General features: G+C 36.2%; 1 protein-coding gene across 1 annotated transcript in view; it reads right to left on the reverse strand.

Annotated features, from left to right (window-relative positions):
* Positions 1-26,336, reverse strand: part of PIK3C2G (phosphatidylinositol-4-phosphate 3-kinase catalytic subunit type 2 gamma) — a 360,083-nt gene that overhangs the window by 63,561 nt on the left and 270,186 nt on the right. Inside the window, exons 27-29 of the mRNA XM_047787464.1 lie at positions 20,369-20,558; positions 19,748-19,869; positions 15,043-15,151 (exon numbers count right to left, since the gene is read on the reverse strand). Of these exons, the coding sequence (XP_047643420.1) occupies positions 15,043-15,151; positions 19,748-19,869; positions 20,369-20,558 (421 nt within the window). The remainder of the gene's footprint in view (positions 1-15,042; positions 15,152-19,747; positions 19,870-20,368; positions 20,559-26,336) is intronic.

Below are 26,336 nucleotides of genomic sequence, written 5' to 3' on the forward strand. Positions count from 1 at the left end.
CTTCACCACAGCCACAGCAATGGGGGATCCGAGCCACATCTGCGACCTACACCACAGCTCACGGCAACACCAGATCCTTAACCCACTGAGTGAGGCCAGGGATAGAACCTGCATCCTCGTGGATACTAGCTGGGTTTGTAACCTGCTGAGCCACAACAGGAACTCCCTCAAGAACTTTTATTTTTGCATTCACAACTTGACTAAGTGGTGCAAGACATCTAGCTTTTGGCCTATCTTGGCTTTCAACTTGTCTTTCTCATTAATCTTGATCATTTCTAGCTTTTTAAAGTGAGAGCTGCAGCTCTTCCTCTACCTTGAACAATTATAGGCCATTGTAGAGTTACTAATTGGCCTAATTTCAGTATCATTTATGTCTCAGGGAATATAGGGAGGCCAGAGGAAAGGGGGAGAGATGAGGGAAAGGCTTCAGTGATGAAGACCAGTCAGAATACACATTTATCGGTTAAGTTCACTGTCTTACATGGGCTTAGTTCATGGCACTCCTGCAGCCCAGAAAAGCTAGAACAAGCCTAGCCAGGCCGTGAATAGACTGGCCTAATTCTCAGACGGTTTTTCTGAGTCGGGCTGCCCGGGGAGGAGGCTCTTGGGTTTCCAACGGCCTTGCTACCCGCCCAAGCCCCCAGGGGGTGCCCTAGTGGATCAGCTCCATAGGACTGCCAGCTCCAGGCAGGACCCCCTGCAGCCCAGAAAAACTGCAACAAGCCTGGCCGAGTCGGGAAAAGATCTCAGACGGTTTTTGCTGAGTCGGGCTTCCCTGGGGAGGAGCCTCTTGGGTCTCCAATGGCCCTGCTACCCGCTCAAGCCCCCAGGGGGTGCTGAGACCTAGTGGACCAGCTGCATAGGACTGCCAGCTCCAGGCAGGACCCCCTGCAGCCCAGAAAAGCTGCAACAAGCCTGTCCGAGTCGGGAAAAGATCTCAGATGGTCTTTCTGAGTCAGGCTGCCCTGGGGAGGAGCCTCTTGGGTTTCCAGTGGCCCTGCTACCCGCCCAAGCCCCCAGGGGGTGCCCCACTCCCGCGGAATAGCTGCTCAGCACCACCAGCCCCCTGGAAGAGCCCCTGCAGCCCAGAAAAGCTGCAACAAGCTTGGCCAGACTGTGAAAAGATCCGCCTACATTCTCAGGCTGTCCTTCTGAGTTGGGCTGCCCTAGGCAAGAGCCTCTTAGGTTCTCAGTGACCCAGATAGCTGCTCCAGCCCCCAGGGGGTGCTGCACTCCTGAGGAACAGCTGCCCAACACTGCCAACCCCCTGCAAGAACTCCACAGCCTAAAAACACCAGAGCAGGCTCTGCATGACCAAGTGAAATCTGCTACCATCGTGGTGTGGACCTCCCAGTCCTGTCTGCCCTCAGGAAGCCCTCCTTTGCTTCAAAAACACTGTTAGCCCCATCAACACTCCAGAAAAGCCACACTGCCTCAAAAAAGATTGACCAACAATGCCAGCCCTCAGGAAATATTCCACGGCAGTGACAAGGCAAACACTGCCCGATAACGGAGAGTACAACTCCCTCAGGAGAAAGAAAACAACAAGCAAGATGAAGAAGCTGAGAAACCACCCCCAGTCAAACCAACAGGAGAACTCACCTAAAACAGTCAACAATGAAGCAGATCTCGGCAGTCTGACAGACCTGGAGTTCAAAAGAGAAATAGTGAAAATACTGAAGGAATTAAGAGAAGATATGAACAGTAATGCAGATACCCTCAGAAAGGAACTAGAAAATATAAGGAGGAGCCAAGAAAAACTAGAACATTCATTTGCAGAGATGCAAACGGAACTAAGGGCAGTAAAAACCAGAATGAATAATGCAGAAGAACGAATCAGTGATATGGAAGATAGAATAATGGAAATCACTCAATCCGGTCAACAGACAGAAAACTGAATCAAAAAACTGGAAAGCAATATAAGAGACCTATGGGATAATATAAAGCGGGCCAATCTACGCATAATAGGAATTCCAGAAGGAGTAGAAAAAGATAAGGGGATGGAAAATATATTTGAAGAAATTATCACTGGAAACTTCCCAAATCTAAAGGATACTGGGTTCAAGATACAAGAAGCACAGAGGGCCCCAAACAAACTGAACCCAAACAGACCCACACCAAGACACATCATAATAAAAATGGCAAAAGTTAGTGATAAAGAGAGGATCCTAAAGGCAGCAAGAGAAAAACAGAATGTTACCTACAAGGGAACCCCCATAAGAATATCAGCTGACTTCTCTACAGAAACACTACAGGCCAGGAGGGAATGGCAAGAGATATTTAAAGTGCTCAAAGGAAAAAATATGCAACCTAGAATACTCTATCCAGCAAGAATATCATTTAAAATAGAAGGGGAAATAAAAAATTTTTCCAACAAAAACTTAAAGAATACAGCAACACAAAACCCAGGTTAAAAGAAATATTGAAAGGGCTTCTCTAAACCAAAAAGAAAGGAAGGAAAGGGAAGAAAAAAGAAAAGAAAAAAAAGAAGAAGAAGAGGAAGAACTAGGACTGAGGAAACCGCAATCAGAGAGCAGTCACTCAAATAAGCCAGCATACAGATTTAATCATGAACATGCTTCAAACAAAATAAAATTAAAAAGAAAAAAATAAAAAAGAGTCATAAAAACCATAAAATGTGGGAAAGGGATGTTAGGAAGTAAATAACCCTTCTTGTTTGTTTGTTTGTATGATTCTCTTCTTAATTTTAATATAGTAATGAAGTGTTTGAACTTACAGGACCATCAGGCTAAAACACACAATTATGGGAAGGGGTTAGCATACTTAAAAAACAGGGCAACCACAAGCCAAAACCAAATATATTGCATTTGCAAAAAAAAAAAAAAATACACTCAAGCAGATAATAACAGGAGACCATCCAACCAAAAAAAAAAAAAAAAGAAAGGAAGAATGGAGAACCATAGAATCAACTGGAACACGAGGTTCAATTGGCAATAAATAATCATCTATCAATTATCACCTTAAATGTCAATGGACTGAACGCCCCAATCAAAAGACACAGAGTGGCTGAGTGGATAAAAAGGCAAAAACCTTCAATATTCTGCCTACAAGAAACTCACCTTAGGACAAAAGATACATATAGATTGAAAGTGAAAGGGTGGGGAAAAATATTTCACGCCAATAGACATGACAGAAAAGCAGGAGTCGCAACGCTCATATCAGACAAAATAGACTTTAAAACAAAAGACATAAAGAAAGACAAAGAAGGACACTACTTAATGATTAAGGGATCCATCCAAGGAGAGGATGTTACTATCATCAACATATATGCCCCAAATACAGGAGCACCCAGATACATACAACAAATATTAACAGACATAAAGGGAGATATTGATGAGAATACAATCATAGTAGGAGACCTTAATACCCCCCTCACATCAATGGACAGATCCTCTAGACAGAAAACCAATAAAGCAACAGAGATCCTAAAGGAAACAACAGAAAAGGTAGACTTAATTGATATCTTCAGGACACTACATCCAAAAAAAGCAGAATACACATTCTTCTCAAATGCTCATGGAACATTCTCAAGAATCGACCACATATTGGGACACAAAGCGAATCTCAATAAATTTAGGAGCATAGAAATTATCTCAAGTATCTTCTCTGACCACAATGCCATGAAATTAGAAACCAACCATGGGAAAAGGAAAGAGAAAAAACCTACTACATGGAGACTAAACAACATGCTACTAAAAAACCAATGGGTCAATGAGGAAATCAAAAAGGAAATTAAAAACTACCTTGAAACAAATGATAATGAAGACACAACCTCTCAAAATCTATGAGATGCTGCGAAAGCAGTGCTCAGAGGGAAATTTATAGCAATACAGGCCTTTCTCAAAAAAGAAGAAAGATCCCAAATGGACAACTTAACCCTCCACCTAAAGGAATTAGAAAAAGAAGAACAAAAAAGTCCTAAAGTCAGCAGAAGGAAGGAAATTATAAAGATCAAAGAAGAAATCCATAAAATAGAGACTCAAAAAACAATAGAGAAAATTAATAAAACCAAGAGCTGGTTCTTTGAAAAGGTGAACAAAATTGACAAACCCCTGGCCAGACTCACTCAAAAGAGGAGAGAAAGAACCCAAATAACCAAAATTATAAATGAAAAAGGAGAAATCACAACGGATACAGCAGAAATACAAAAAACTGTAAGAGAATACTATGAACAACTATACGGCAACAAGTTTGACAATCTGAAAGAAATGGACAATTTTCTAGAATCTTACAGCCTGCCAAAACTGAATCAAGTAGAAACAGACCAACTGAACAGACCCATCACTAGAAATGAAATTGAAGAGATCATAAAATCACTCCCTACAAATAAAAGTCCAGGACCAGATGGCTTCACAGCTGAATTTTTATCAAACATATAAAGAGGAATTGGTGCCCATCCTCCTTAAACTCTTTCAAAAGGTTGAAGAAGAAGGAATACTCCCAAAGACATTCTATGATGCCACCATCACCCTCATTCCAAAACCAGACAGAGATACCACCAAAAAAGAAAATTATCGCCCAATATCATTGATGAATATAGATGCAAAAATTCTCAACAAAATCTTAGCCAACTGAATCCAACAACATACCAAAAAAATTATACACCATGACCAGGTTGGGTTCATCCCAGGTTCACAAGGATGGTTCAACATACGCAAATCAATCAGCATCATACACCACATTAACAAAAAAAAAGTCAAAAATCATATGATCATCTCAATAGACGCAGAAAAAGCATTTGACAAAGTCCAACATCCATTCATGATCAAGACCCTCGCCAAAGTGGGTATAGAGGGAACATTCCTGAATGTAATCCAAGCCATTTATGATAAACCCACAGCAAATACTCAATGGGGAAAAACTGAAAGCCTTCTCACTCAAATCTGGAACAAGACAGGGATGCCCACTCTCACCACTGCTCTTCAACATAGTTTTGGAAGTCCTAGCCACAGCAATTAGACAAACAAAAGAAATAAAAGGCATCCATATGGGAAGAGAAGAGATAAAACTGTCACTGTATGCAGATGACATGATACTATACATAGAAAACCCTAAGGACTCAACCCCAAAACTACTTGAACTGATTAATAAATTCAGCAAAGTAGCAGGATATAAGATGAACATTCAGAAGTCAGTTGCATTTCTGTATACCAGCAATGAAACATTAGAAAAGGAATACAAAAATACAATACCTTTTAAAATTGCACCTCACAAAATCAAATACCTCGGAATACACCTGACCAAGGAGGTAAAGGACCTATATGCCGAGAACTATAAAACTTTCATCAAAGAAATCAAAGAAGATGTAAAGAAATGGAAAGATATTCCATGTTCCTGGATTGGGAAAATCAATATTGTAAAAATGGCCATACTACCCAAAGCAATCTACAGATTCAATGCAATCCCTATCAAATTACCCAGGACATTTTTCACAGAACTAGAACAAACAATCCAAACATTTATATGGAACAACAAAAGACCCAGAATCGCCAAAGCAATCCTGAGAAACAAAAACCAAGCAGGGGGCATAACTCTCCCAGACTTCAAGAAATACTACAAAGCCACAGTCATCAAAATAGTGTGGTACTGGTACCAAAACAGACAGACAGACCAATGGAACAGAATAGAGAATCCGGAAATAAACCCTGACACCTATGGTCAACTAATCTTTGACAAGGGAGGCAAGAACATAAAATGGGAAAAAGAAAGTCTATTCAGCAAGCATTGCTGGGAAACCTGGACAGCTGCATGCAAAGCAATGAAACTAGAACACACCCTCACACCATGCACAAAAATAAACTCCAAATGGCTGAAAGACTTAAATATACGACAGGACACCATCAAACTCCTAGAAGAAAACATAGGCAAAACACTCTCTGACATCAACATTATGAATATTTTCTCAGGTCAGTCTCCCAAAGCAATAGAAATTAGAGCAAAAATAAACCCATGGGACCTAATCAAACTGAAAAGCTTTTGCACAGCAAAGGAAACCCAAAAGAAAACAAAAAGACAACTTACAGAATGGGAGAAAATAGTTTCAAATGATGCAACCAACAAGGGCTTCATCTCTAGAATATATAAACAACTTATACAACCCAGCAGCAAAAAAACCAATCAATCAATGGAAAAATGGGCAAAAGACCTGAATAGACATTTCTCCAAAGAGGATATACAGATGGCCAAGAAACACATGAAAAAAATGCTCAATATCGCTGGTTGTAAGAGAAATGCAAATCAAAACTACCATGAGATACCACCTCACACCAGTCAGAATGGCCATCATTAATAAATCCACAAATAACAAGTGCTGGAGGGGGTGTGGAGAAAAGGCAACCCTCCTGCACTGTTGGTGGGAATGTAAACTGGTACAGCCACTATTGAGAACAGTTTGGAGATACCTTAGAAATCTATACATAGAACTTCCATATGACCCCGCAATCCCACTCTTGGGCATCTACCTGGACAAAACTCTACTTAAAAGAGACACGTGCACCCGCATGTTCATTGCAGCACTCTTCACAATAGCCAAGACATGGAAACAACCCAAATGTCCATCGACAGAGGATTGGATTCGGAAGAGGTGGTATATATACACAATGGAATACTCCTCAGCCATAAAAAAAGAATGACATCATGCCATTTGCAGCAACATGGATGGAGCTAGAGAATCTCATCCTGAGTGAAATGAGCCAGAAAGACAAAGACAAATACCATATGCTATCACTTATAACTGGAATCTAATATCCAGCACAAATGAACATCTCCTCAGAAAAGAAAATCATGGACTTGGAGAAGAGACTTGTGGCTGCCTGATGGGAGGGGGAGGGAGTGGGAGGGATCGGGAGCTTGGGCTTATCAGACACAACTTAGAATAGATTTACAAGGAGATCCTGCTGAATAGCATTGAGAACTTTGTCTAGATACTCATGTTGCAACAGAAGAATCGGTGGGGAAAAAAATGTAATAGTAATGTATACATGTAAGGATAACCTGACCCCTTTGCTGTACAGTGGGAAAATAAAAAAAAAGATTGCAACATTCTACATTCTCAAATATGCAAAAAACACTTGCAATCCAATGAAATAAATTCAGTTGCCTTGATCCGACAGGGCAGAAGCCTCCCTTATAACTCATTCCTGTTACTCCCTGATTGAAAAATATATTTGTTAGTTCTATGTATAGTTTTCTAAGGTATCTCCATACCATTCGCCATATGACCCAGCAATCCCACTCTTGGGCATATATCCGGACAAAACTTTCCTTGAAAAAGACACATGCACCTGCATGTTCATTGTAGCACCATTTACAATAACCAAGACATGGAAACAACCCAAATGTCCATCAACAGATGATTAGATTAGGAAGATGTGGTATATATACACAATGGAATACTACTAAGCTATAAAAAAGGATGAAATAATACCATTTGCAGCAACAAGGATGGAACTAGAGACACTCTTACTGAGTGAAGTCAGAAAGAGAAAGACAAATATCATATGATATCATTTACATCTAGAGTCTAATATATGGCACAAATGAACCTTTCCATGGAAAAGAAAATCATGGACTTAGAGTATAGACTTGTGGTTGCCAAGGGGGAGGGGGAGGGAAAGGGATGGATTGGGAGCTTGGGGTTAAGAGATGGAGACTATTGGCTTTGGAATGGATTAGCAATGAGATCCTGCTGTATAGCACTGGGAACTATGTCTAGTCACTTATGATGGAGCATGATAATGTGAGAAAAAAGAATGTATACATGTATGTGTAACTGGGTCACCATGCTATACAGTAGAAAAAAAAATAATGTATTGGGGAAATTAAGAAAAAAAGTAAATAGAGTTGATATAGAACTTAGATTTACCAAGGTCCAAAGAAGTTTCTTCTAGCCAGTGGATTTTTCTGTTAAATATAAATTGTTAAAAGTTGCTTGAATAGCATTTTTTTAAAAGAAAAATATATATTCAAAAGATACAGTACAATCTGTAGTCATTATGCTAGCACAATTGTCTAAATTTACTCATATGGAAGATTTCTACACATAATAATTTAGTATACTGTAGCCTTCCTATTGTCTAATGCTATTTTCAACAGTTATTTTAATCTTTGTTTTCACTTATCCTATTACATGGTTCTAATCCCATGATGAACAGATACAGTTCATTTCTTTCTCTTTGTTCATAACAAATATATTACAGATGTGGTCTGAGTGATTTTTCTGAAGAGTAAAATCATATCCCAGCTCACTACTGATGCTCATCATAAATGAGCATGGCCAGGCAGTGTTCCTGCACTCAGTAATGAGCAGAGCCTGTCCTCAAGCTGGCCCCTAGCAGGATTCCCAAGATCATTCATTTTATACTAAACCAGAGGTCACTGTCATGGGATTCATGTGGGTTTATACAGTGAGGTGAGAAAAAAAAATTACATTAATATTTATTTTGTAATATCCAGTTTTTTAACCAAATTTTGCATTTTATTCTATACATTTTAAAACCTTTATCACTTAGTAGCTTGCACATAAAAATAAATAAATTATATATTCTGGAAGCTCGAGCTAATTTAAAAAAACAGAAAAGATATAAGAAAAAAATAAGTTAAGAGATGCTAAATACTTGTTGGATGCAAAGTTTCATTCCCCTTGGTTTTGAAAAATAACATAAAGCCTATACATAGGTTGATATATGCTAATAATTGTAATTTTCACTTAAATATTTTTAAACTATTAATGATATTAGAAGTGTGCTGTGCATGGATAAAAATTAAGAATATATATATTTTTCACTGAGTTCTTTAAGCTCCCAAACCAGAGAAAAATTCACAACCATAATGGATGCTTTGTCCTTCCAGTTCCTTTTGTCTTGCACAGCTTTTTCCCAGTTTTTCTAATTTCTATCTGCCCTATAACAACTTGAACGCAAGGGTCTCTGGGATGCTCTCCCCACCTCACTCAGAACTGGGTTAAGTATACATCCTTAAGTGCTCAGGCATTGTCCTTTGATATGAAACAGCATCTCCAGCTGAGTCTACCAACCTGGAAATAATATTGTAGCACAATATCCTTGAGTCCAGATTTGCTAAAAATCAATAATAGAGTAGGGTACCTTAGTATCTACTATATTGGAAACTAAATGTCTGGCCATGTTTAAACTGGGGGGAAAAAAAGAAAAAGGAAAAAATAACTAGTGTCTGAAGGGTTCTCCAGTACTGTCAGGGATCAGAACACCCTGGAAGACTTTTTTTTTTTTTTTTTCGTCTTTTTGCCATTTTTTGGGCCGCTCCCCCGGCATATGGAGGTTCCCAGGCTAGGGGTAGAATTGGAGCTGCAGCCGCTGGCCTACCCCACAGCCACAGCAACATGGGATCTGAGCCATGTCTGTGGCCTATACCACAGCTCACGGCAATGCCAGATCCTTAACCCACTGAGCAAGGGAAAGGATCAAACCCGCAACCTCATGTTTCCTATTTGGATTCGTTAACCACTGAGCCATGGCGGGAACTCCAGGAAGGCTTGTTAAAACACATTGCTGGGCTTTATCCCCAAAGTTTCTGATTTAGTAGGTCTAGGATTGCACTGAAATTTTGCATTCTTTTAAATTCCCAGGCTCTGAGGTTCCAAGCACATGCAGGAACTGAACTTTGAAAACCATTACTCTTAGGAACTGGTGATAGGGGATGTAAAAGTTTCTCCTCTTGATCCTGACTATATGCAATCTAATGCAGTTATTATTGACAACTGTGGGTTTTTTCCTAATAGCCTTAGGACTCTTGTGATCTGAATTGTGGGATATCCTTCTTTTAAGCAGGTCTGTTCATCATCACACCACAATATTATCCAATAGGGAGGTATAGCAACATGCCAACATCCTGAATAAGCAAATCTACAATTAGGAGACAATTCTGAATATATTCTTTAATATAGTGTATTTTTAAGTTTAATACAGTCTCCTTGATATATACGGACTTAATCTACTGTGTAGCATGTAATTAAAATAATTCACACTCTGATTGGAAGTAATCTTATCTAAAGTCTTTCTCAAGCTCCAAGTGGAGAAGGAATCTTGTTGTTGAGCTGACTCTTTATTAAGCCCTAGTTATATGGGGTCAGTTAGAGTCCTCCTGTTACAATGCCTGTTAAAATTTACTGAAGTTTAAAGTATGTCTGCATATACAGTGCAATATTATACATGTGTTTCTTAGGTCAAAGTATAGCTGAAATGCTGCTAGGATTTAATCAAAATCTCAGAAACATGGTTTAATCACTAACTGGTACGCCTGAAACTAATGTAATATTGTAAGTCAGTTATACTTAATAAAAGAAAAAAAGACTACGGAGTTCAGGACTGGCCTGTTACTGTTCTAATAAAGGCTTTGCTATCAGGGTGCCTGGATGGAGGAGTAAGAAGGAGGTTTTCAATGTTTTAATCAGGAAACCCATACTAGAGGCAGTCAATATAAGTGCTTCTTTTATACATTCACTACTCAATTACAATTAGAATTTTTTAAAATGCTAATTATTGATACAATTAAAAGTATGCTAAAATTGGGATAAAGAATGAGGAAGAAGAGGGAGATCTATTATATCTTATGATGTTTATGAATTTAACAATTGCTTTTTTCTTTTCTTTTTATTGTATCTATATGAGATGACAGATATTAATTAAAACTCTTTTTTAATCATTTCACAATATATGTAAATCAAATCATGATGTATGCCTTTACAAAAAATGGACATTATTATCACACTGAATGTCAAAGATAGGATTTTGCTCATAAAAATGGTAGCTTTTTGACTGCATGATTAATATTAGAAAAGGGCTCTCATTGGTGATATTAAAATTATTCTGGATATGTGGATTAGCTAATGATATTCCATAGTCTCCATTCTTGCATCAAAAAGCAAAAAAAAAATCCTAATAAGTCTTGTCCCTTTTAACCTTAGGTATGGTGTTCTAGAAAAATCCCTAAAGGATCCTATATCTAGCCCAGAACTTTGGAAGATTCTGTTAGCTTGGTACCTGCCTCTGAAACTTAGCATTTGTCTCACAGAAACCTTTCACACAAGATGGTGATAGGAACATTTAATGGTAAAGAGAATGAGGGCTCCCTTGAGGTCTCAGAAAGAGTTGTATCAGCTGTGTGCATGTGTAGGTTGCATGTACATGTGTGAGTATGAGAAGGATCTTAAGAGTCCTTTTTTGTTGTTGTTGTTGTTGTTGTTGTTGTTGCTATTTCTTGCTATTTCTTATGTTTAAGTCTTTAAACCATTTTTTTTTGTCTTTTTGCTATTTCTTGGGCCGCTCCCGCGGCATATGGAGGTTCCCAGGCTAGGGGTTGAATAGGAGCTGTAGCCACCGGCCTACGCCAGAGCCACAGCAACGCGGGATCCGAGCCGCATCTGCAACCTACACCACAGCTCACGGCAACGCCAGATCGTTAACCCACTGAGCAAGGGCAGGGACCGAACCCGCAACCTCATGGTTCCTAGTCGGATTCGTTAACCACTGCGCCACGATGGGAACTCCAAGAGTCCTTTTTTGATGCATATGTTAGAAGGAAGCAAAATTAAGGTCTGGCATTTCTCTTTAATCTTCCAGGCGACTCTCAGAATCACTGGTGAGTAGCACCAAACATGTCACTAAGAAATCCTCAAATACTTTTTCAGATGGAAAGTGACCACAGACTTATATTCTCTAAAACAGTTACCGAGGAGAGAAAAGGTTTATTAGCACACAGGATCAGGGTGAGGAGGCAGAATGGCAGATATCTCTGAAAGCTGAGGGGTAACATGGGTGCTGACTACAGTTCTAACCTCTTATATTTAGTGATAGCAGATTTGATCATTTAGTCCAAACCCTCTGCTGAGAATAATTGGAATAATTAAATAATTTGTTCTTAAACTTGAAAGTATTAGAGAGATAATAAGAGAGTGAAGAATTACCAGCCTAGGATCTGAGGCAAGACAGTACTGGGTTTGTGACCTTGGGTTTTGGCAATGCTTTCTTTTGTGGGTGTTCACTGATAATAAACTGGAGCTGTGGCTCAGCCTGGAAGTAGAAGAGCACTTTTGACCATCTTGCAAAGTTAAGAGAAAAGGGAATGAATGGAATCCAGAGCTGTCAGGTAAGTTCTTGATGAATCTGCCTCACTTTGGGGTTAGATCCAAAATGGCCATATTTAAGAAATAAGAATGAACCAGAAATAGTCTCTCACAAGAGATACAGTTCAACTTCAAATAATCTGAATCCCTGCAACTGAACTTCAGTAACCTTAGATTCTTAATACATTCAGATATTATAATTCTCTAGGCTAGGATAACAGTAGCATAGGCCTCCAATTACTTCTACAAAACACTGGAGTATAATATCTGGCCATAATAAAGAGGAAAATAACCAGGTTCACAACAGAACAAGACTACATGATTGAAAACCAGTCGAAACGTTAGGCAATAGAAATATACATGCAGTGGGTCCCATTATTGGAATTTTTAGGAAGATTTAAAAATAACTATGCTTACCATTTTCAAAGAAATAAGAAAAAAGGGCAAATTTTCAGTAAAGACCTCAGAACTAAAAAAAAGAAAATTTTGAAACTGAAAAATATGATAGAAATTAAGAATTCAAAGCATGGATATTAAACACAGAGAAGTAGAGAATAAATAACCCAAAAGATAAGTCAAAAGAAATTATTCAGAAACTAAGCCATGGCGAATAAAAACTACAGGAGTAAAGGTATGAGATATAGAGGGTACAGTGAAGTGGATTAACATATATGTGATTACAGTCCCGGAAAAAGAGGAGAGAGAGAATGGTATGAACGATAACTGAAGTGACAGTGACTGAGAACTGTCCAGAAGTGATGAACGACCTCATGGCACCAATTTAAGAAGTGCGAAAGCTCAAGCATGATCAGTAGAAATAAAGTCATATATGATCAAATTAAAGTAACACTGGAAAAACAACAGCAAAAAGAACACTATTATAAAGAATAAAAATATATGTATTTTCAAAGAAGCAACAACTATAAAATGAATTCTAAATAGCATCAATGGAAGCTAAAAGACAAGTAACTTTAAAGTTTTTAGAATAAAATAATTGCTATCCAAATACTATATATAGTCAGCAAAAATATCCTCCAGGAATGCAGATAAAATAAAAGCTTTTCAGACAAATACAAATTTAGGGGTTTTTTTTAGTAGCAAATTCATATTAAAGGAAATAGTAGGTGGTATTCTTCAGATATGGGGAAAACAATCTCAGATGGAAAGTCAGAGTTACAGGAAGCAATGAAAATGAGATATATTAAATACTGATTGCATAAAACAACAATAAAAAGTACTTAAGTACTTATGGATACAGATATAGATATATACTATTAGTAGCATATAAAGCTCAAGTGGGTCAAATACATTTAAATCCATGGTCCAGGAAAATTCACAGTGAAATTTTTATAAATATTTTTAAAGAATGATAAAGAAAACAATAATATTGTACATAAGAACTTGTGTTATCAAATCTTGATTAGAAGAGGGAATTTAAAATTTTAAATGGTTAAGTGAGGATAGGTTGAAAATAAGTTAAATACCTGAGGATGTTATAAATAGAAAAGCAGAAGGAAGGAAGTAATAAAGATAAGAAATAAATTAAATAGAGAAATAATACAATAGAGAGGGTCAATAAAGCTCACATTTCATTCTGTGCAAAGATTGGTAAAATTCCTAATCCTTTGGAGGTACTGATCAGGAAATATTTGTGAGGACTGGAAGAGTGAACATTTCCTCAGATCCTATAAATGTTAAAAAGATTATGAAAAGATACTATGAATAACTTTATGCCAATAAATCTGCATAAATTCCTAGAGAAATGGAACTTAACAGATAGACTCAAGAAGAAACAGAAAATGTGAAATGTCTTATAACTCAAATAAATTGAATCTCCAGAACTACATGATACAAATTAAAGAAATAAATAAAACCAATTTTATACAAACTCTTCCAGAGAGCAGGGAAAAAGAAAGAATTCTTTGCAATTAATATTATGAGGCTAGCATATTCTTGATTCTGAAACCTGGTAATGACTTAGGCCAGTCTCTATCATAAACAAAGATGAAAACAAATGTTAAAGAAAAGATTAGTTCAAATCCAATAATACATAAAAAGGATAATGCAATAACCACTGGAGTTTATCCTAGTAATGCAAATTTGTTTAAAATCGGAAAGTTCATCAATGTAATTCACCACATTAACAAAAGAGAAAACCAGGATTACTGGATTTGGATGATCACTGATTGGCCCAATAGATTCAGGATAAAAATTGATAAATCAACTTTCATTGTAAAAGCTATTGACACCCTAGGAATAGAAGGAAACAAAATAATAAAGGATATCTACAAAACCTACATACTTAATGAGGAAATATTATACATTTCTTTCCTGGATTCAGGAATAACATATCTACCATTACCACTTCAATTCAATACATAACAGAAGCCCTAGAGAGCATAATTTAGCAAAAACAAGAAATACCATGTATTAATACTAGAAAGAAAAAATAAAACCCCTGTTATTTGCAGACAGTATGATGGTAAGTGGAAAATTAAAAGCAATATAGATAATTATTAGAATTAAAAGTGAAGTTATAAGATAATAGGGTGAAATGTCAATATACAAAATCAGTCCTAGCCATATACTGATAAAAAGCCAGAAAAAGGATTTTTAAGATGTACCATAAGATATCTAGCATAACAAAATATTTTAAAGAAACCTCTATACATAGAACAACAAGCTATTATTGAGAAAAAATTAAAAAATATTTAAATAGGTATATGATAATGGATTGAAAGATATCAAGATGCAATTTCAACTAATCCCAGTTGATTTGTGCATGGAATTGACAAGATGATTTTAATTTGAACATTTATTAAATGAATGTAGGACCAAAAATATTATCATAAAGTATTTTAAAATATACTTTAAAATAGTTCATATTTTATGTAAAAATTAAAAAGTAAACTGTAACATACATTTGCAACTTCATACGATCCATTTAATATCTGTTCCATGTAATGATTTAGATCTCTGAATCTTTTATGATCTGAATTTGTAAAAGGTAAGTGCCACCAATGAGGAAACCTGTTTTAAAAGAAAAAAGTGAATCTTCATTAGTTTGCGAACTGGCCTCTGTTATCTTAGAATTGTTCATGAAGTGACAGATGAACCAGATGGAAGAGCCAATGAAAACATTTTTTAAAAACCACAGAATGCATGATTAGTTCTGAGAGTTTTATTAACATGGCTGTCTGTGGTCACTTGTGCTATTTTAACTGTCATTAATATTAATACTAATTTAATTTACTTTAACATACTAAATTAATATATATATTTTCCTTCTTACTGTATTTATGGCAGACCACACATTTTGTCCTTTAAATACATATGGGGGTTTAATAAATACTTTCTGAAGTTTAATGATTCATAATTTTCCTCCAAAAAGGTCAGATGGTATTGTTTCTTCTGGGTTCATTGTAGACAGTGCTTCACTAACTAAATTAAACATTTTACCAAGTGACATATGCTTCCTTCTGATCTCAGTCTTTTGGAGCAAAGTATCACTTTCTCCAGGAGTCTATCTAGCAGAATTTCCTCTGCATTACCTGATGATTCATCTTGATGGGTTAGACATTAAGATGAATTACTGGGTGGGTGACCTGTTAATGGGTAGCATTTGGTAACACATTTTGCAGGTTAAATATATCTTTTTAGGAGCTATCTAGCAGCTTCCTCTGACTGCAATCTTGCTGTTGCTTCCTTCCTCTTATGCTTCTTTGGTACAGACCTCCCTTGGGCAAAGGAGCATGGAGGATAGTGAGGTGTTATCTGCAAACATACAGAAGTATGTGACAACTGCAGGACATCCCATTCACTGCTTCCCATTGAAAATGTGAGGGAAGTCCAAAATCATGTCTGTGCATTTAAATAATTGACATTTTACTTTTTTAAAAGTCTCTTGCAATTCGAAGGCTTAAAAAGTGTGAAAATTTTTCATCCAGATTAAGTTATTAAAATTAGTATCATATATAATTAATAAAGCATAGAAATACAGTTGATAAGTAGATGGATTTTGCTGGTTTCAAATATTTTTTTTTGGACGTGCCTGCAACATATGGAAGTTCCCAGGCCAGGGATCAAACCAGCATCACAGCAGGGACCTGAGACAGGGCAGTGACAACACCAGATCCTTAACCTGCTAAGCCATCAGGAAGCTCTGGTTTTAACTACTAACTTACGTATCTGTGGGTGAATTTTATTTATTGCTAGAATAAAATGGAGCTCAACATCAATTCTGTTCCTTTGTTGATGTTTTATAGATGTATGTATTAAAAAAATCTGTGTGTCTATAAGTACATGAGCATTGAGGAACTCAGCTCTAGGAATGTCATTCAATTGTTCGAAATGTTTTTGAGTTACAGGTCAAATATGACACAGCAACCAGTTCTTGAAAATGACTTTTTAGATCTTTTATCTGATGGTGCCATCATGTCCTCCCTCAATTTTCTTCACACCAAAGACTAAAAAAACACCTGACCTGCAAACATTTGATACCTGGTTATTAGAGTAATTCATTTTTTCAATACCAACACCAGTATTTTGATTTGCTCTTTATTTAATCCTCAGAGATTTTTTACTCTCTGGAACAGTGTACCAAAATAAAATTCTCCATGGCTAGGACAAGACCAATGGTGAAAGTAGGAGAGGAAAAGGAAATCAACCTTTCTCAAGCAGATTACTTTTAAAGAAGACCATTAATTTCAAGATACCTATGCCTGTGTATACTCAGAAGGTATTGAGAGGTACAAACAGCTTGATTTGAAGACCACTGTTATACAATGTGATTAATTTGAATTTTATTTTTTATGACTCTAACTAGTTGATTGTACTTTTCAGATTGGGTTTATATAATTCTCACAGAGCTTTGCTTAGTAAATTTAGGAGTCAGAGGAAATCTTGCTCTCATCCTTCATCTATATGCATTGCTGTAAGTCTGAGCTTCTTTGGGATTGTAGCATAAAAATATTGTTTAGGGCACAAAGGACTAAACATTCCTCCCCTTCATACATTGCTTGAATTGTTTTAAAATCAATTTATGTCCCATTGCCAGGTTGGAACTGTTGAGCAAAGCAGAATCCTAACTAAAGCTGAAAATGGAGAAGAGGCATATGGAGAGACATTAATGGCACTTTAAAGTTTTACAAGTTATACTAATAAGTGTAGAACGGGGAGTTCCTGCTGTGACTCAGCAGGTTAAGAACCTGACATAGTGTCCATGAGGCTGAGGGTTTCATCCCTAGCCTTGCTCAGTGGGTTAAGGATCCAGTATTGCCATGAGCTGCAGTGTAGGTCGCAGATGTGGCTTGGATCTGGCTTTGCTGTGGCTGTGGAGTAGGCTGGCGGCTACAGGTCCAATTAGACCCCAGCCCAGGAATTTCCATATGCTGCAGGTGCAGCTGTAAAAAGACAGAAAAAGGTGTAGAGAGATATTTTTAAAACCTAAAAGGATAGTCATTTAACAAGAATGAGTGTATTTCTAAATCATTAATTAGTAGTATACAACAGAAACCACTAATGTTGAAATCAATATTTTCAAAGTAAGAGCTTTTTTTTTTTTGTGCCAGCATATGCCTTTCCTCAGTTATATTAGATGTTTTCTAATAACTCTTAGAGCTAATGTTGTCTTTAGGTTTCCACAAAAACATTCCTTCCTTCTTAATCTCTTGAATGTGCTCTTACTCTAATTTGTTGACTGCCTGATGTTTAAAGCATTTGTATTTCAAAATCTCTGTGACATCTGCAAGTATAGCTTTTCATGAATGTGAACTACTCAGTCTTCAATAATACACACTAATTCTCCATCCATTGGGGATGGTGCTTAGATTTATATTTTGGAAAGTTGACTAAATCCTAAAAGTCTAGTAAAAATCCACATGTACAATGTATGTTAGGTCAGGTATGAACATTCATATATATATATATATATATTTTTTTTTTTGCCTTTTTGCCTTTTTGCTTTTTCTAGGGCCGCTCCCCCCGCGTATGGAGGTTCCCAGGCTAGGGGTCGAATTGGAGCTGTAGCCGCCCACCTATACCACAGCCACAGCAACGTGGGATCCGAGCCGTGTCTGCAACCTACACCACAGCTCACAGCAATGCCAAATCCTTAACCCACTGAGCAAGGCCAGGGATCGAACCTGCAACCTCATGGTTCCCAGTCAGATTCGTTAACCACTGTGCCACAACGGGAACTCCTCAACATTCATATTGTTAAAGGAACGTTTACTCAACAAATATCCTGGTACATTCGACTCTCCCTGTCTGCAGGTTCCACATCTGTGGATTCAACCAAATGTGGATTGAAATATTAAAAAAAAAAAAAATCTAGAACGTTCCAAAAAGCAAAATTTGAATTTGCTGCATGCCAGCAACTATTTACATAGCATTTACATTGTATTTACAACTATTTACATAGCATTTATATTTTATTATATATTATAAGTAATCCAGTGGTGATTTAAGGTATGCAGAAGAATGTGGATAGGTTATATGTAAATACTGCACCATTTTACGTATAGGACTTAGGATGCAAGGATTTTGGTATCTGTGGGAGGGGTCCTGGAACCAGTCCCCTGTGGATACCAGCAAACTACTTTACAGATTAGATAACATTTGATTTGTCTAAGTGCAGATATCATAATTTCTAAGAAGTTCACCATTTTAAAGTCAAGATGCACTTCTGGTGTATACACACTCAGGTCTATAACCTAAATTTGGCTAGTTCTAAATGATGGATTTTAGAAACCAAGGTTCACTTGAACACAGGTTATTTTCCATTACACTCAATTTGTTTATACTTTTTTTCATTATAATATGAATGCAGCAATGATTTTCAGGACTGCAAAATGAAGATAACAATAAATTAAATTTAGATAATCCAAGTTAATAGTTAATGACAACAAAAGTAAATTTTACTTGGCTACTAAGCAATATTAATAAATTTTTCTGGTACAGCAAATAAATACATCAGAGCTTTTTACTGTAGTTATTTGTCAAAAGAGAAGGTATATTGAATTTAGTTCTGCATTTTTAATTTCAATTTTATTTTTATAGAAAAACTAAAAAGATTGAATTTAAAAGCAGACAAAGTAATTTTTGTGGTAACTGATAAAAAATAAAATTGGTTCTGAAATTTTTTGTCTACTAAGTCAATGGCTAAAAGCAAACAAAATTTAAAACCGTGTACTGTTTTATAAGACAGAAGTGTCATTGGAGTTCCTGCCATGGTGCAGAGGAAACGAATCTGACTAGGAACCATGAGGTTGCGGGTTCAATCCCTGGCCTCGCTCAGTGGGTTAAGGATCCAGCATTGGTGTAGGTCTCAGATGTGGCTCAGATCTGGCGTTGCTGTGGCTGTGGCATAGGGCAGTGGCTACAGCTCCAATTAGACCCCTAGTCTGGGAACCTCCATAAACTGCAGGTGAGGCCCTAAAAAGACAAAAAAAAAAAAGTGTCATTACTCTGAGAGCAACACACTCTGCTGGGATAGGCTCAATGGCACTAGAATGAGAATGCTGTGTTGCTCACTAACACAAAATCTCATAACCATAAAATTTTTCCTCGTGTTCAAGGACAAGTACTGAAGGCAAAACACTGTGGAGAATAGTCCTCCTTACTTACTCTGGGAGGGTCCATGATACAAACTGCTTTTGAAGTTGGCTATGAAGTTTTGAAAACTGGTCGAATGATTTTTCTGTGAGGATTGTTTCGTTCTTACTGTGAGTCACCTGGATTAGATACAGCTGCAGAAAAGAAATAGACAAAATAAAAAAGATGGCAGTATCAACCTCCAATACATTCTAAAATCTGGTTTCATGTATAGAAAGCAAGAAACTTTCTGCAGAAAAAAATAAAAATCATAAAAGATAAGAGATGCAATTTGTAAAGGCAAAGTTATCTATAAATGCAATATATAAAGATAACATAATCTTAGGTGCTGGGAACAGACTGCCTAATTTCTGCTCTTCTTTTCTTGTGGACATTTTAATTAGCTTTTGATTGATAGTCTACCACAGGGCAGGAACTATTCTCTTTGATAGTTCTCCACTAATAGCTGTCGTTGTTATGATTTCTCCTTGGAACATTCTCCTTAATGGCACTTCTGTTCAAACTGTAACTGCTTTTTCATTTGCATAGTAAAAAAAAAAATCATCAAATGAGGAAGATTGTGTAGCATAGTGAAGGGAAGACTGAGATCAAGTCAAATGATATTTAAGTCAAGGTAACAGTCTTGAGACTTACATGATTAGTTTTCTTGCTGAACCCTAAAATGGTCGCTTTTTGGATTGACCTAGTTGCACTCAGCATACAGGATTCCTGAGAAAAAGTCTGTGAAGTGGATTTAGCAGGGCTTATGGCAGTCATTTGTGCAAGAGTGTGGATCAAGTTATTCAATTTAACAGGGAAACACTCCAGACTTTCCTTTATTTTCCTAGAGAAATGAAAAAGAAAAGATAGTGAGTAATATTCCCCTGAGTTGACTCATTTCATTTAAGATTTGTTTCCTTGTGTTAGGATGGAGGAAAAAGTTAAGGACCATGCCTATTTATTTGGAGCCCAACTATTAAACATTAATGTTTATAAACTTCAAAATCACATCTTGAGTTGTTAGTAAATATAAAAGAAACTTTGGAGTGAAAAATAAAACCGTAATTGCAATAGTTGTACTTTGACTTCTTTTAAGAGATTTAAAAGAAAACTCTTCCTGTTTTCTATTTTTAGAGATGATTTAAAACATTCATGTTTATCATTTAAAATATTTACATAATACCAGAAGTTAAATCTACAAAACAATGTGTACTCCAAGAAGCCCAACATCTATCACTTCAATGAACACTCTACACCATTCCCTTTCCCCCGTAAACTTTTTTTTAAATTATGATTTAACTTTTATTTTAATTTTGTATATATTTGTATTCCTTTATCAGTTATCTTACCAACAAGGTTGTATAATACTATATTTAATATACACATATTTTATATGAAATAGTATTCACTCTAGTTTTTTTTTTTGTTTTCTTGTTTTTTTGGTAGGTCTCTGCTTTTTTACTTTCTTTTTGTATTTAAGAAGGTTTGCAATTAAACCTGTGTACAATAAATATCTTTAGATAATGTCCTTTATCCCCTCTGCCTCTTTTCTCCAGTATCCGATTTGGAGTGTTAACCTTTTCATCCCAGTTAATATAAGAAAGCAAACAGTATGCTTATTCCACTTTTCATACGTGTTTCCTATTCCACTTCTATTTTTTATAGAGCTATTCTATCTACATCATATAGACATACCATACATATTATGCTATACTATACATATTATATCTCTCTTCTTACATTGTATCTTCTATTCCATACCAGGTCCTTATGTCACATCTCTCCAGTCATTTTGACTATCTGATGCTCATTTTCTGGTAAATTTCCCACAAAGTACTCAGGAAATAAAATTCTGAGTTCTGGGTGTTGATAACAGCTTTTCTGTGGCCTTTATAATTGAAAGTCAGTTTTGCTGGGTACAGCATCCTTTGCTCCCATTTTCTTTTTTTTGAGGGTCATGAAAATATTAATCTCATCTTCTTCTGGAATAAAGGATTATTGTACAAAATTCTGATGACCTACTGAAGTTCTTCCCTTACAAATTTGTGACTAGGCTTTTTGCCTAGCTGTTTACAGGAAGTTTTCTTTTTTTTCTCTCAAATTCTAATAGCTTTTCCAAAAATATGTTTTAGGTTGGTTATTCTGGGTAACTTTTCTCAATATGCAAAGTATTTTTTCAAGATGTAGTTTCAAGTCTTTTCATGTTTCAGAAAACATCTTAAATTATGACAGTATTTATTAGAATAACAAATACACAATTACTTTTGATACTGTTGTAATATATTTTGGTTTTCTTTTTGAGGGACTTCCTTATATGTAAACTAGATCTTTATTGCCTTCTTCACTTTTTTGCTTTGAAGGTCCTCTTTTTTTTTTTTAATCTTTTTTCTAGAGGGATTATCTGTTGTATCATTTTTATTTTCTTCTGTGTTCTTTCTAGTTTATTATTTTAAAAATACGTTTTATTTTCTAATTCTTTCTCAGGTTTAATCACCTCATTTCTGAGTTTGTTCTAATTGTAATCTATTTTGTTCATCATTTTCTTAATTTCTTTTAGCTCAATGTAAAATATACAGATAGACTTTATCCCTTTGTTAGGAATGTCTTTTATAGTAACTGCTGCATAGTAAGTGGCCCCAAAATATTTGTCGAATGAACAATGTCTTTAATTCAGAAAACAGAGTTAATCTTTTTTTTTTTTTTTTAAATGACCACATGGTATCTGGAAGTATAATGTACAATGATCAATTAATTTATTTTTTCCTGTTGCAAAGACCATTCTTTCCTTACCACTACCAAAAGTTTATATAGGCATGGGCTTGTTTCTGGCCTCTTTGTTCTGTTGCACTTGTCAATTTGTCTATCTTGGTATTAGTACTTTGTGCTTTTTCAAATAGCTAGAACTTTTAAGTTTTGAAAATTATTTTGTCTTGTTCTTCAAGGGTCTTTTTCATGATTTTGACTTCCTAAATATATATATATATATATTGCCACATCCATGTCATGTGGAAATTCCCAGGCCAGGAATCAAACCTATGTCATAGCAGTGACAATACCAGATCCTTAACCCTCTGAGCCACCACGGAACCTCCTCCTCGAATATATTTTAGAATAAGCTTATCAAACTCACTCATACACAGAATAAATGTATAAGGATCTGAGTGGCATTTCATTGAAACTATAAATTAATTTGAGGAGAATTAACATCCTAGAGTATTGAGACATGTAGTCACTAAACATGTAGTCACTTTACATCTTTCTGTATAATTTTAGGATCTTTTTCTCTGGATGTCTTGCATCTCTTTTGTTGGATTTATTCCTTACTTGAGCATATTTTTGTATGGCAAATTGTAAATTCTAGCTTTTCCTGAATTTTATTTTAATTAATATTTGGTAATATATGAATGGATTTTTACCTAGTTCTAAAATATACTGTAAATTCTTTTGAAATTTGCCTGGACACTGTCACGTTATCTGCAAAAAATGGCAGAGGTTTTTGTCATCCTTTTCATTGCTAAGAACTCCAGTTCAATTGTAAATGGATGTGGTAATACTAAGGCATTTTTGGTTTGTTCCTAATTACAAAAGAAAAGCATTGGATGTTTTCTGTAGGTTTTTAGCTACAGGTTAGGGACATTCCTTTCTATTTCTAGAGAGTTTTTTTTTTAATGAGTGATCTTAATTAATTACTGCATTTTCTTTATCTATTGAGGTAACCATATAGTGTCCCTTTATTTTTTTCACTACTGAGTCTTGAATGTTTATCTCGTAACCACTTATTTTACTAAATTCTTGTTACTTCAAAAATTTTTTTTTTTTTTTAATATAGAGAGTGAGACTTTTATTGTTGAAAATTATGTTTTGGAACCCAGGACATATTTTTTTATTTTATTTTTTTATTTTTTACTTTCCCACTGTACAGCAAGGGGGTCAGGTTATCCTTACATGTATACATTACAATTACATTTTTTTCCCCACCCATTCTTCTGTTGCAACATGAGTATCTAGACAAAGTTCTCAATGCTATTCAGCAGGATCTCCTTGTAAATCTATTCTAAGTTGTGTCTGATAAGCCCAAGCTCCCGATCCCTCCCACTCCCTCCCCCTCCCATCAGGCAGCCACAAGTCTCTTCTCCAAGTCCATGATTTTCTTTTCTGAGGAGATGTTCATTTGTGCTGGATATTAGATTCCAGTTATAAGTGATAGCATATGGTATTTGTCTTTGTCTTTCTGGCTCATTTCACTCAGGATGAGATTCTCTAGCTCCATCCATGTTGCTGCAAATGGCATGATGTCATTCTTTTTTTATGGCTGAGGAGTATTCCATTGTGTATATATACCACCTCTTCCGAATCCAATCCTCTGTCGATGGACATTTGGGTTGTTTCCATGTCTTGGCTATTGTGAAGAGTGCTGCAATGAACATGCGGGTGCACGTGTCTCTTTTAAGTAGAGTTTTGTCCAGGTAGATGCCCAAGAGTGGGATTGCGGGGTCATATGGAAGTTCTATGTATAGATTTCTAAGGTATCTCCAAACTGTTCTCAATAGTGGCTGTACCAGTTTACATTCCCACCAACAGTGCAGGAGGGTTGCCTTTTCTCCACAGCCCCTCCAGCACTTGTTATTTGTGGATTTATTAATGATGGCCATTCTGACTGGTGTGAGGTGATATCTCATGGTAGTTTTGATTTGCATTTCTCTTACAACCAGCGATGTTGAGCATTTTTTCATGTGTTTCTTGGCCATCTGTATATCCTCTTTGGAGAAATGTCTATTCAGGTCTTTTGCCCACTTTTCCATTGATTTTTTTCCATGGCTTTTTTGCTGTTGGGTTGTATAAGTTGTTTATATATTCTAGAGATTAAGCCCTTGTCGGTTGCATCACTTGAAACTATTTTCTCCCATTCTGTAAATTGTCTTTTTGTTTTCTTTTGGGTTTCCTTTGCTGTGCAAAAGCTTTTCAGTTTGATGAGGTCCCATGGGTTTATTTTTGCTCTAATTTCTATTGCTTTGGGAGACTGACCTGAGAAAATATTCATGATGTTGATGTCAGAGAGTGTTTTGCCTATGTTTTCTTCTAGGAGTTTGATGGTGTCCTGTCGTATATTTAAGTCTTTCAGCCATTTGGAGTTTATTTTTGTGCATGGTGTGAGGGTGTGTTCTAGTTTCATTGCTTTGCATGCAGCTATCCAGGTTTCCCAGCAATGCTTACTGAATAGACTTTCTTTTTCCCATTTTATGTTCTTGCCTCCCTTGTCAAAGATTAGTTGACCATAGGTGTCAGGGTTTATTTCCGGATTCTCTATTCTGTTCCATTGGTCTGTCTGTCTGTTTTGGTACCAGTACCACACTATTTTGATGACTGTGGCTTTGTAGTATTTCTTGAAGTCTGGGAGAGTTATGCCTCCTGCTTGGTTTTTGTTTTACTTCAAAATTTTTTAAAAAATGATCTGGAATGTTTTATTTGTTGTCCTATTCAAAAGGGAAATAACAATATAACAAAGCTTAAATACAGAGCTTTACTATTAAGACAGACTCATTTTTATATTTTTCCTGACATTAATGGGAATGCTTATAATTTTTCACTTTAAAAATATATTTATCTAAATTTCCTTCTATTCTGTTTTTGCACTGTTTTGTTTGTTTGTTTTGGCTATGACTGTGGCATGTGGAGGTTCCAGGGCCAGAGATAATACCTGTATCACAGCAGTGATCCAAGCTACAGCAATGACAAAGCTGGATCCTTAACCCACGATCCACCAGGGAACTCCCCATCTACTCTGAGCTTACTAAAAATTTCCAAGAGGAATAAATATTTAAAGGCAAACACTGCTTTTCTGGGTTGGCATCTCTCAAAGTTATCATGCAATGCCTTCTAAACAATAACTTGCCATGTATGCAACGTTAACAATGTAGTCCAATATAATTTCCCCCTCATTTGTATAAAACTTCAAGCCCATTTATCTTGTCATGGGTATGTGACTTGTAAAACTTCCAAACTTTTCCATTATTATACATCAATCTTGGCCAAAATTTGCAAAGGAAAGTTAAATATGACCCTGATCATTATTCATTTCTACTGTGTTCATTATTTCTAAAGATGTTCTTTGACTTTATGAATTTATGGGTACATAGGGCAATATAAAACATTTATTTCTTTCCTCATGAGTAGTCTAAAGACATGAATATAATAATAGTAAGATTATAATACTGATCATAATATATGAAGTCCCTGCCATTCTTTCACTCATTCAACAAATATTTACTAAGCATATTTTATGTGTTGGGATGGAAAACTCTAGGGTGACAGCATGTACTCACTTCTCATGAAGGTGGGCTTAGGAACCATAAATCTTCAGTTCTGATGTACTCACCCTCACAAAATTTCAGCTATGTCCATGCTCTATTCTTACATTGCCTAACAGTTAAGATGCAAGAAGACTGGTGATGAAGGATGAACTTTTATGATAAACTTAGCATGTTAAGGAAGACTTTCACCTAATTTCTCAAGTGGCAGATTTAACAGGTTGGATAAAACAGTGTTATTAAATATGACCCAACTTGGGACCGAAGACCTGACAGCAGTAAGTTTCAAGCCCCTACAAAGATCTGATTTACCC

Source organism: Phacochoerus africanus, chromosome 7, assembly GCF_016906955.1.
Source record: "Phacochoerus africanus isolate WHEZ1 chromosome 7, ROS_Pafr_v1, whole genome shotgun sequence".
Taxonomy (NCBI): domain Eukaryota; kingdom Metazoa; phylum Chordata; class Mammalia; order Artiodactyla; family Suidae; genus Phacochoerus; species Phacochoerus africanus.